We start from the raw sequence: 12289 nt of genomic DNA, 5'->3' as shown, positions 1-12289 counted from the left end.
CAGTCAGCAGAAAGACTATAGACAATAGCGATCGAGCCATCCACAGATACCGGAGTTTAGAAGGATGAGAGGGTATCTCATTGAAACATATAACATTGTTAAGGGCTTGGACACACTCGAGGCAGGAAACATGTTCCCGATGTTGGGGGAGTCCAGAACCAGGGGCCACAGTTTAAGAATAAGGAGTAAGCCATTTAGAATGGAGACGAGAAAACACTTTTTCTCACAGAGAGTGGTGAGTCTGTGGAATTCTCTGCCTCAGAGGGCGGTGGAGGCAGGTTCTCTGGATGCTTTCAAGAGTGAGCTAGATAGGGCTCTTAAAAATAGCGGAGTCAGGGGATATGGGGAGAAGGCAGAAACGGGGTACTGATTGGGGATGATCAGCCATTTACTGAAGCTGCTGTTAAGCTGCCGCAAGTCAGAATTTCATTGTTTAGCTTAAATTAGTTTAGTTTAGTGATACATCGCGGAAACAGGCCCTTTGGCCCATCGAGTCCGCGCCGACCAGCGATCCCCACACACTAACACTACCCTACACAGTAGGGACTATTTACATTTATACCAAGCCAATTAGCCTACAGAACTGTACGTCTTTGGAATGTGGGAGGAAACTGGAGCTTCCAGGAGAAAACCCACGCAGGTCACGGGGAGAACGTACAAACTCCGTACAGACAGCACCCGTAGTCAGGATCGAACCTGGGTCTCTGGGGCTGCGAGCAGCAACTCTACCACTACGCCACCGTGCTGTTGCTGTGTTGTCAGTACATATGACAATTAAACACTCGACTCTATTGACTCTCAACGATGCTTGCTTCAATGTAGTCTCCGTAACTGATGGAAATTTCGGTAAAATGCCACTAGAATCGGGCAGCACGGTGATGGCGGGGATCGCTGGTCGGTGTGGACTCGGAGTGCCGAAGGGCTCGTTTCCCTGCTGTATCTCTAAACTAAACTAAACTAAAAAAAATCAAGGCTCTCTGAGCCGCTTTCCAAGATCAAACTAACTAAAGGAACAACGACTGATGAAATTGACAGGGCGAACCAGACTTCAAACGTGAATTATTTTAGTTGGGGCTCCGAATAGCATTAGGTTTAAGCACTGATGCTTTGCTACACACACCATGTCAACATGCTATAGATTAGAATCTCAAACATTATTAACCACACATTAGACACACACACACACACACGCTGTCTATTTATAACTATGAATGATACAATACAGCAGGATTTCTATATCTCATGTTGCCCCGATACACTACAAAAGTCCCCAGTGCATCTAGGTGGGTCTTGAACTCTAGGTGACTGTGATCACTTCAAGAACATACTTCCTGGAGTTTTGTCTTGTTTACCACAGTATGACCTCTGTTACCATTTAAGATGCTCCAATTCATAACGCTATTTTACAATCTGACCACTATTTCACCTTTTGCAACACCGTTATCTTCCATGAGAAAACAAAACATCAGGTGCAGCAAATTCTCCAAGCCTGTATCTCTAGAAATAATTGTAGAAAATAAAATGCAGGTGGGAATTTTAAGCAGAACTCAAGGATAAAGGTTGGCTGTGGTTAAACCGTATATATGGTTGGTTCATATCCTTCTCCCTATTGGATTAGTTTTAGTTGAACAGTACAGAACAGGAGCAAGCCCCTTGATCCACAGTGTCTGCACTGAACATGAAGCCAGTTTAAACTAAACTCTTCAGCCTGTTGGCTTTAGTTCATTGATCGATCGATTGAAAGATATAGCATGGAAACATGGCCTTCAGCCCACACCGACCATCGATCACCCGTTCACTCTGGATCGATGTTATCCCACTATTGCATCCACTCCCTACACACTTGGGAGCAATTTACAGAGGCCAACCGACTTACAAACAAGGACCCACCCGAGATATGTGTGGAAATCCTTCCGGACACAGGGAGAATGTGCAAACTCCACACAGACAGCACCAGAGGTCAGGATCGAACCTGGATCTCTGGCGTTGTGAGGCAGCAGCTCTACCTGTGCTGCCCAGAATGTTTTAAGATTCTGTTGTTTAATCAGGAACTGTGACGCTGAACAGGCCATATTAAATGCGTTTGTTATCAGGCCAATATTTAGTTACACAACTCATCAAGCTCACCATGAGGGAGACACGGAAGTACAGGGAATAGAGGGATATGGATCATGTACAGGCAGATGAGGTCAGCTTAACTTGGCATCATGCTCGGCACAGACATAGTGGGCCGAAGGGCCTGTTCCTGTGCTGTACTGTTCTATGTTGCTGAGAGAATACTCCAGGCTTACCTTTTTAACGGGAAGTGGTGGTGGCTTGGAATGTGTCCGGCTCTTTGTGACTTGCCCAATGCCGTTGGACTGTTGCTCTTGGTAGGACTTTATCGTGGAATTATGGACCATCGTCAAGTGTGGCATTTGGTTATTGGACAAACACGTACAGATGTACTGGAGAAAGAAAATGCAACGGCCTTAACACATCACACCATAGTAGTCAAACTTCCCAATACCAAGAATCCTGACATGAAACATCACCTATCCATATGCTCCAGAGATGCTCCCTGACCCGCTGAGTTACTCCAGCACTGTACTCTTATGTTCTATCGGGCATCCATTTCCCTTCACAGATGCTGCCTGACCCACTGAGTTACTCCAGCAGTCAGCCTTTCACTCAGCAGTAGTTTACTTGGCCAACTTTGAGTTATTCTGGGTAATAGCATCATTTAACACCATAGGTATCTATCCCCTGTTTGTGGACGGTTCCCCATTTCCATGTCACTTACATTTCACAGACTCAATTCATCAGCTATTCAAAATTCCAATTCAAACATTTGGAGGTGGGACTCTAAATGGAGGGATAGTCTACGATGAGAGTTATTGCTGGATTTAAGAGAGTGATCCTGTGGATGATTGGGTTAATGCATGAGGAGCCCTTGATGGCTCTGGGCCTGTACTCGCTGGAGTTTAGGATGCGGGGATTCCATAGAAACTTACCACATAGTGAAAGACCTGGATAGAGTGGACGTGGAGAGTCAGAGTTCCAGAGGTGGGAGAGTCTAGAAGCAGAGGGCACAGCCTCAGAATAAAAGGACGTACCTTTACAATGGAGATGGAGGAGGAATTTCTTTAGTCAGAGGGTGGTGAAATGGAGGAATTCATCGCCACAGAGAGCTGTGGAGGCCAAGGCATCGAGTATTTTCAAAGCGGAGATATAGCAAGAGCGTCAAAGGTTATGGGGAAAAGGCGGGAGAATGGGGGGAGAATGAGGGGGAAAAATGGATCAGCCATGGCAGAATGAACTCGATGGCCGAATGGCCTAATTCTTCTCCAGTGTCTTGTGAGAATGACAACAAAGGCCAGAAAGAATGCAGCTCCCCAATGACCCCACTACCTCCCAGTGAGCCGCTCAGGCCAAGGGCAGCCGAGGATGGACAATAATCCCAGGAGGACCAGGCAGCACACACCAAAGGCCCACCTTGAATCGGCCGAGGGGGTATTTGCCGTAGATATATTCTTCTGTCCCGTTGACCTGCAGGGTGTAATTGTCCGCGTCTTCAACCGCTTTATGCCGAAACACGGTAGCTTTTTTCTTCACCACCAACTTCATCAGGTGAGCAGGGGGGGCTTGCGAGGAGATTTGGAAGCTGAAACTCTCCTGTGGCAAAAACAACAAATACAATAAAATCACACGCTGGATTCAGGAGCAGCAATTCGGTGTCAGGAACCGATGTCAGGACTATTGGTGTCAGCGATGCAGAAACAACCTGGATGTGCATGGAGGGGGCGGTTAGGATGTCTACAGGTGACACGATAGTTGACGGCGGTGTGGACAGCTAGGATGGTCGTCTAAGTCTTCTGCAGGATATGGATCAGATGGCAGGCCCAGTCGACCATTGGCAGATGGTATTTAACCCCAACAAGTCTGAGGTGATGCACTTTGGCAAGTTAAATGGGACAGTATGTTGGCTGTGAATGGTGAGATGCTAAGAAATGTTGCTACACTGAGGGACCTCAGGGTTTAGACACAAAACGCTGGAGTAACTCAGCAGGACAGGCAGCATCTCTGGAGAGAAGGAATGGGTGACGTTACCTATTCACCTATTCCGTCTCCCCAAAGATGCTGCCTGGCCCGCTGAGTTATTCCAGCATTTTGTGTCTATCTTCGGTTTAAACCAGCATCTGCAGTTACTTCTTACAGACCTCGGTTTTTAAGTCCATGGTTTCCTGAAAGCGGCGGTGCAGGTTGACAGAGTGGTGAAGAAGGCAAATGCATGCTTGGCTTCACACGTCAGGGCACAGAATATAAACGTTGAGATATTCTGTTGCAACTTTACGAAACACTGGTTGGGCAACACTTGCAGTATTGTGTGCGGGTCTGGGTCAAACATACTGTAGGAAGGATGCAGTTACGCTGAGCAGATCTATCGGAATGTTCTTTGGGTGCTGCCTGTGTGGAGTTTGCACGTCCTCCTTACGAGCACGTGGGTTTGCTCCGGGAGCTCCAGTTTCCTCCAATCCAGTCAATATTTTGTTTAGAGACACAGTGGGGGAACAGGCCCTCCAGCTCACCGAGTCCACACCAACCATCGAACGCCCGCTCACACTAGTTCGATGTCATCCCACTTTCTCATCCACTCCCTACACACTAGCGCCAATTTACAGGGGGCCAATTAACCTACAAACCCGCGCGTCTTTGAGGGTGTGGGAGGAAATCGGAGCACCCGGAGGAAACCTATGCGGTCACGAGGAGAACGTACACACTCCGTACAGACACCACACGTAGTCAGGATGGATGCCGGCTGGGGCTCTGATGCTGAGGCAGCAGCTGTACCACTGCGCCATCGTGCCAACCACAGCGTCTGTATCTACTATGAGCTGGGAAACTCATTGAGTCAGTAGGACCAGAGTCTGCACTCTGCTATATTGTTCCCTGTACGTTTCTGCCCAGCCTTTGCTCTCGTTGGTGACGTGATGTTGACGGACCCATGACACCAGCATCATGGCCTGTATCCATGTTCTCCAGAGATGCTGCCTGACCCGCTGTTACTCCAGCACTTTGCATCCTGTTGTGCATTAACCAGCATCTGCAGTTCCTAGTTCCTACATCTAGCCTTTATACGTTTCATCAACAAAACTGCCCCCCCCCCCCCCCCCACCCATCCCCGGGCAACGTCAACTGTCAGTCCTGGGTGGGGGAGGGGGGCGGATGCTGCCTGACCCGCTGTTACTCCAGCACTTTGCATCCTGTTGTGCATTAACCAGCATCTGCAGTTCCTTGTTCCTTCATCTAGCCTTTATACGTTTCATCAACAAAACTGCCCCCCCCCACCCCATCCCCGGGCAACTGTCAGTCCTGGGTGGGGGAGGGGGCAGATGTCACACATCAAAGCAAGCAATGACGTCTTCATTTGGAACTTTTAAACCCGACACGGTCAAACATGCCCGGATAAATAAAGTACCTCTGTTCATCTGAAACAAGGCTGTCAAAAGACTCTTCCCCAGGCCTCTCTTGCAATTGCAGCACTCGATAGAGTACAGATTGTGAGAGGGAGATAAAGGGTCCTCCCCCGATAGACAACTGCAGGTTAACCTCTCAGCATATTATCTTTCAGTCTGAAGAAGGGTCCCGACCCGAAACGTCACCCATCCTTTTTCTCCAGAGAAGCTGCCTGACCCGCTGAGTTACTCCAGCACTCTGTGTCTATTTTCGGTATAAACTAGCATCTGCAGTCCCTTTCGACACATGTCACCTTTGTTACCTGTTAGCTTTTTTTTTTAATAAGACGTAGACACAAGGAACCACAAAGGCTGGAATTTTGCATAGAATGCAAGGTGCTGGAGTAACTCAGCGGGTCAGGCCGTATCTCTGGAGGGCATGAATAGGTTTAGGCTTGGGACTTTTCTTCAGACTTGTTTTATTAATACTTCTCTGTGTCAACATGACATACAGTGACAGTTAGGAATGACACATTAAACATTAATAATAAAACATTATTGATTAAACATGTGAATTAAATAAAATACCAGAGCAAAAGGAGGCTACAGATTTTTGGTTATTGAGTAGAGCTACTACTCGTGCGAAAAAGCAGTTTTTATGTCTGGCTGTGGCAGCTTTGACAGTCCGGAGTCGCCTTCCAGAGGGAAGTGATTTAGCAATAGTTTAGCAATTTAACTCATCGACTATTTAATCTGTAACGTGGGGATCTTAGTTTAGTTTAGTTCAGAGATACAACATGGAAACAGGCTCTTCGGCCCACTGAGTGCATGCTGGCCAGTGATCCCCGCACACTGGCACTATCCAACACACTAGGGACAATTTCACAGAAGCCAATTAACCTACAATACCCTGTACATCTTTAGAATGTGGGAGGAAACCGGAGCAGCCGGAGAACACCTATATGGTCACAGGAGGAATGTGCAAACTCCACATAGACAGCAACAGTAGTCAGGATGGAACCCGGGTCTCTGGCGCTGTGAGGCAGTAATATGCCCCTGTCCCACTTAGGAAACCTGAACAGAAACCTCTGGAGACTTTGCACCCCACCCAAGGTTTCCGTGCGGTTCCCGGAGGTTGCAGGTGGTTGCAGGTAGTGGAAGCAGTTAGGGAGACTGACAAAAACCTCCGGGAACCGCACGGAAACCTTGGGTGGGGCGCAAAGTCTCCAGAGGTTTCCAGCAGTGCCACTTTGCCTAATGGAAAAATCTCACTTTGTGAACTTATTAGCCAATTTACATAAAATAACGTCCACAACTCCACACTGCCCATGGTAGATCTTATGGAGCCTAGCAGGAGTCCATTTGGCCCATCTTGCTAGTGCTGTCAAGAATGGTAGTTCAGGTCTTTCACTGCCAAAGTACACGGCTGCTTAAAGTGTTATTATACTACAGTGCTGGGTTTAAACCACCAGAGATCACTCCACAAGGTCTAGATTTACTGAAGCATCGATGCATTATAAACATGTGAATGGATTGAACATGAGAATTAAAACAAAGCAGACGTTGAGCTGTTGTTTATAACAGAATGCTCGTTGTATACTCATTGTATACTCACTTCAGTGTACTGGAACTTGACATTGATGACGATATTGCGGCCATTCAGCTTCAGGGGGAAGCAGTTGTTCATTGCTTCAGAGGTGGGCTCCAGCTCCCTGGGGAAGTTGTACTCCATCCAGTCCAGCCATGACCTGCGCTGCCTCTCCGCTGCCCTCTCTTCACAGAACTGACGGATGCTCCCGCGGAACTCGTTCACCTCCGAGTCGGGAACGCTGTCAAACTCATGCAGGCCTGCGGAGGGGAGGTGAAACCCGGCCGTTATTCCTTACACTTTAAAAAAAAAAAAACCTGCGCTGCAGAAAAATAAAACTCTCAGCGGTCGTGTACGTTGACAGTGAAAGACCCGAGGTCCCGTTCTTGACAGCACGAACAAAGATGGGCCAAATGGACTCCTGCCAGGCTAGATAAGATCTACGCAAAAAGCTGGAGTAACTCAGCGTGACAGGCATCATCTCTGGGGAGGAATGTGCGGCGTTTCAGGTCAAGACCCTTCTTCAGACTAGTCGTGGTAGTGACGTAGGGCTTTGTTTCTGTCGCTTCCGCCTCCATGTCTTTTTCTATGGGAAGGAGTGAGATGACCACCCAGTGATGCCCACCTTCTCCTGTCTCCACCAGTCCCCCTCCTCTTGGATTCCCCAAACGGCCTTCTACCTTCTCTAGACCTTTTTATGTCTAACTGCAGGCGTCACATCAACCGTCCCAACTTACCCACTCCAACCTCACCCCCTCTGAACGTACAGCCCTCTGCTCACTCTGCACCAACCCTGACAATATAATCAAACCCACCAACAAGGGAGATGCCGTGGTAGTGTGGCGCGCTGACCTCTACAAGGTTGAGGCCAGGCGACAACTCTCAGACACCTCCTCCTACTTATTCTTGGACCATAATCCCACAGACGAGCACCAGGCATTAATCTCAAACGCCATACTGATTTCACCTGCCTTCCACAGTCTCCAAGCCCGTTTTACCTTCTCCCCAAAATCCACAAACACAACTGCCCTGGCAGACCCGTTGTTTCTGCCTGCGCCTGTCCCACGGAAATTATTTCCACGTACCTCGACTCCATATCCTACCCCCCCCCCCCCCCCCCCCCCCCCAGTCTAATCTCTCTCTCGTCCTATGTCCAAGATAGATGTCACATGCTCTTCGTCTCTTTAATGACTTCTGCTTTCCGAGCCCCCACTCCCTCATCTTTACTACGGACGTCCAATCACTCTGCACCTCCATCCCCCACCAGGAAGGCTTTAAAGCCCTCAGTTGCTTCCTCGACCGCAGAACCAGCCAATTTGCCTCTACTAACACTCTCCTCTGCCTAGCGGAGCTGGTCCTCACCCTTAACAACTTCCCCTTCGACGACTCCAACTCCCTCCGTCCAAAGCGTAGCTATGGGCACGTGCATGGGCCCCAGCTACGCCTGCCCCTTTGTAGGGTACGTCGAACAATCCCTGTTCCAGGCATACACTGGCTCTATCCCCGAACTCTATCTCCGTTACATTGACGACTGCATCGGTGCTACCTCCTGCACCCACGCAGAACTCATGGACTTCATCAACTTCATCACCAATTTTCATCCTGCACTCAAATTTACTTGGACCATCTCCGACACCTCCCTCCCCTTTCTTGATCTCACAGTCTCCATTACAAACCCACCGACTCCCGCGAATACCTCGACTACACTTCTACCCACCCTGCTTCCTGTAAAGGCTCTATCCCCTACTCCCAATTCCTCCATTTACGCCCCTTCTGCGCCCAAGATGAGGTGTTCCATTCCAGGGCATCTGAGATGCACAGACTTAGTGTTGGGGAAGGGCATTCCCCATGGAGACCTCCCTTGCCACTGCAGAGCAAGAGTTGTTCACCGGGTGTGTGACTCAGCGCTTGCTGCAAGAGGGAGTTGATGCTCGACAGTCACACACTTGTGACACACCATCAACAGGAATGTTGGAGCGCAGCTTGCCAGAATAAACGGGAGGAATTCCCCCCCTCAGTGGCGAGCAGGACGTTGCTTCAGGATTATGGCTGGTGGATTAACTGTTGCTGGAGTCTGCATCTTGGTGGCAGTGCAATACGAGTCAACACATTCAAACGCAGACGTGGTGGGCAGGCGGGTGGCACAACGCTAGAGGTGATGCCTTACGGCGCCAGGGACCCGGGTTCGATCCTGACCTCAGGTGCTCTCTGTTCAGAGTTTGTACAATCTCCCTGTGACCACGTGGGTTTTCTCCGGGTGCTCCGGTTTCCTCCCACACTCCAAAGATGTACTGGTTTGTAGGTTAATTGGCCTCTGTAAATTGTAAATTGGCCCTAGTGTGTACGGTAGTGCTAGTGCATGGGGTGATCGCTGGTGGACCGTGGCCAGTGGGCCGAAGGGCCTGTTTCTACCCTGTATCTCTATAGAACTAGAGGACACAGGTGAGAGAGGGAAGATATAATAGGAACCTAAGGGGCAACTTTTTCCACAAGGTGGGTGATAGCGATTTGGAACGAGCTGCCAGAGGAGTTAGATGGAGCAGGTATTATAATGACATTTAAAGGACGTTTGGACAGGTACATGGACAAGGAAAGATTAAGATAAATGGGCCAAGCACAGGCAAATTGGACTAGCTTAAATAGGGCCTTGTGGTCAGCATGGACTCGATGGGCCGAGGGGCCAGTGTCCATGCAATGTGACTATGAATCATTTTCCATCTCTATCGTTCCTCAACAGAACTGTCTGGAACAGCTTCTTCCCTACAACCATCAGGCTATTAAACACTACAACCTCCAAATAAGCTCGGAACTATATAGGCTTGGTATTATTTTTGATTCTGCATTATTATTATTATTAATTATTATTATTATTAAAAAGGGTCTCGACCCAAAACGTCGGCAATTCCTTCTCTCCATAGATGCTGCCTCACCCGCTAAGTTTCTCCAGCATTGTGGGCCTACCTTGGATTTTGCCAGCATCTGCAGTTTTGAGTATAGGAGCAGAGAGGTTCTACTGCAGTTGTACAGGGTCTTGGTGAGACCACACCTGGAGTATTGCGTACAGTTTTGGTCTCCAAATCTGAGGAAGGACATTATTGCCATAGAGGGAGTGCAGAGACGGTTCACCAGACTGTTTCCTGGGATGTCAGGACTGTCTTATGAAGAAAGACTGGATAGACTTGGTTTATACTCTCTAGAATTTAGAAGATTGAGAGGGGATCTTATAGAAACTTACAAAATTCTTAAGGGGTTGGACAGGCTAGATGCAGGAAGATTGTTCCCGATGTTGGGGAAGTCCAGGACAAGGGGTCACAGTTTAAGGATAAAGGGGAAATCCTTTAAAACCGAGATGAGAAGAACTTTTTTCACGCAGAGAGTGGTGAATCTCTGGAACTCTCTGCCACAGAGGGTAGTTGAGGCCACTTCATTGGCTATATTTAAGAGGGAGTTAGATGTGGCCCTTGTGGCTAAGGGGATCAGGGGGTATGGAGAGAAGGCAGGTACGGGATACTGAGTTGGATGATCAGCCATGATCATATTGAATGGCGGTGCAGGCTCGAAGGGCCGAATGGCCTACTCCTGCACCTAATTTCTATGTTTCTATGTTCTTTCTTAAACATCATTATTTGTTTGTTTATTTTTACATATATATGTAACAGATATGTAAACATAGCATTCTGTAAAAGAAGTTCAATATACATACATATATAAACTTCTTTCACAGAATACTAACTTTATATATTCTGTTGTGCTGCTGCCAGCAAGAATGTCATTGTTCTGTTTTGGGACATATGACAATAAAACACTTGACCTGGGCTCCCTGGCGCTGTGAGGCAGCATCTCTCCTCCCTGTGCCACTCTGCCACCCGTCCCGCTGTACCGCCCCCCCACCGCATCCGCACCGCCGCATCCCCGCCGCTCCGCTCACCTTTGCCAATGAGGAGGCTGATCTGGGAGTTGACGAGCTTCTCGGCCCGGTCACCCTCGCGGGCCACCAGCTTGAGGATAGGGAGGAATGGCCGCACGTCACACAGTCTCCGACACTCATCCTCCAACTCCTCCTGCTCCGCTGTGTGGTTGATGCACGTGAACACATAGGCATCGGGTTCACTGAGTGTGTGGAACAGAGGCTGCTGCTGAGCCTGCTGCCATAGCAACTGTGGGGGAGAGAGAGAGAGAGAGAGAGAGGGTGAGGGAGAGACGGAGAGTGGGAGAGTGGGAGAGTGGGAGAGTGGGAGAGTGGGAGAGTGGTGGGGGAGTGGGAGAGGGGGAGAGAGGGAGGAGAGGGAGAGGGGGGGGAGGGGGGGAGAGGGGAGAGGGGGAGAGGGGGGAGAGGGGGAGAGGGGGAGAGGGGGAGAGGGGGAGTGTGACAGAGAAGACTACACACATCAACCCTGATCAAAACACAAAAGTACCGGAGCAACTCAGCGGGTCAGGCAGCATCTGTGGAGGGACATGGATAGAAGTCTACCGATGTCCCAGTGGGGGTGAAAGCTGGAGAAGGGAGATAGCGCAGGACTGATCCGAGACACTTCAGAATTTAATTCCTAAGAGAGTTCACTGTCTCACTCGGAAGACAGTCCCTCCAGCAGTGAATCTCCACATCGGCAACTGCCTGGACTTTGACGTTGAACCATTTGGCCCAGGAGTGAGACGGTGACTGGGCCACGGCTGGTGGCCAACTCAATTAGGAAGCAAGAAGGGTCTCGACCCGAAGCGTCACCCATTCCTTTTCTCCAGAGATGCTGCCTGACCCGCTGAGTTACTCCAGCTCTTTGTGTCTATGAATGGATTCCCAAACCAGTACCTCTGCCAACGCCTCTTAAACATCTCTCTGCGTTTCTTGGAGCATAGGCCATAGGTTTAAGGTGAGAGAGGAATTCTGAGGAAATCAATGGGAATCTGATGGGCGACTTTGTCCACAGAGGGCGGTGGGTGTATGGAACGAGCTGCCAGAGGACGCAGTTGAGGCAGCTACTATGACAACATTTAAAAGATATGTAGACAGATGCATTGGTAGGAACGGTTTAGAGGGATATGGGCTAAACTGAGGCAGGTGGGAGGGCTATCCTGGTCCGCATGGGTAACTTGGGCCGAAGGGTCAGTTTCCATGCTGTATGACTCCCTAACTGTTCTGCACCGATGGAACTGATGTGCTACAATGCTAAGAACTATATTCTGCACTCTGTCTCCCCCTTTGCTCTACCTATTGTACACGAGTCTGACCTGATTGCATTTATGTATAGTATTATCCGATCTGATTGGA

The 12289-nt window shown here is 49.1% G+C and overlaps 1 protein-coding gene across 1 annotated transcript in view; it reads right to left on the bottom strand.

Annotated features, from left to right (window-relative positions):
- Window positions 1–12289, bottom strand: part of pik3cd (phosphatidylinositol-4,5-bisphosphate 3-kinase, catalytic subunit delta) — a 153514-nt gene that overhangs the window by 44140 nt on the left and 97085 nt on the right. The window contains exons 5-8 of the mRNA XM_055659628.1: window positions 10952–11180; window positions 7051–7283; window positions 3475–3654; window positions 2292–2447 (exon numbers count right to left, since the gene is read on the bottom strand). Of these exons, the coding sequence (XP_055515603.1) occupies window positions 2292–2447; window positions 3475–3654; window positions 7051–7283; window positions 10952–11180 (798 nt within the window). The remainder of the gene's footprint in view (window positions 1–2291; window positions 2448–3474; window positions 3655–7050; window positions 7284–10951; window positions 11181–12289) is intronic.

The sequence above is a fragment of the Leucoraja erinacea genome, chromosome 30, assembly GCF_028641065.1.
Source record: "Leucoraja erinacea ecotype New England chromosome 30, Leri_hhj_1, whole genome shotgun sequence".
NCBI lineage: Eukaryota > Metazoa > Chordata > Chondrichthyes > Rajiformes > Rajidae > Leucoraja > Leucoraja erinaceus.
This window is presented reverse-complemented; position numbering and strand designations above follow the sequence as displayed.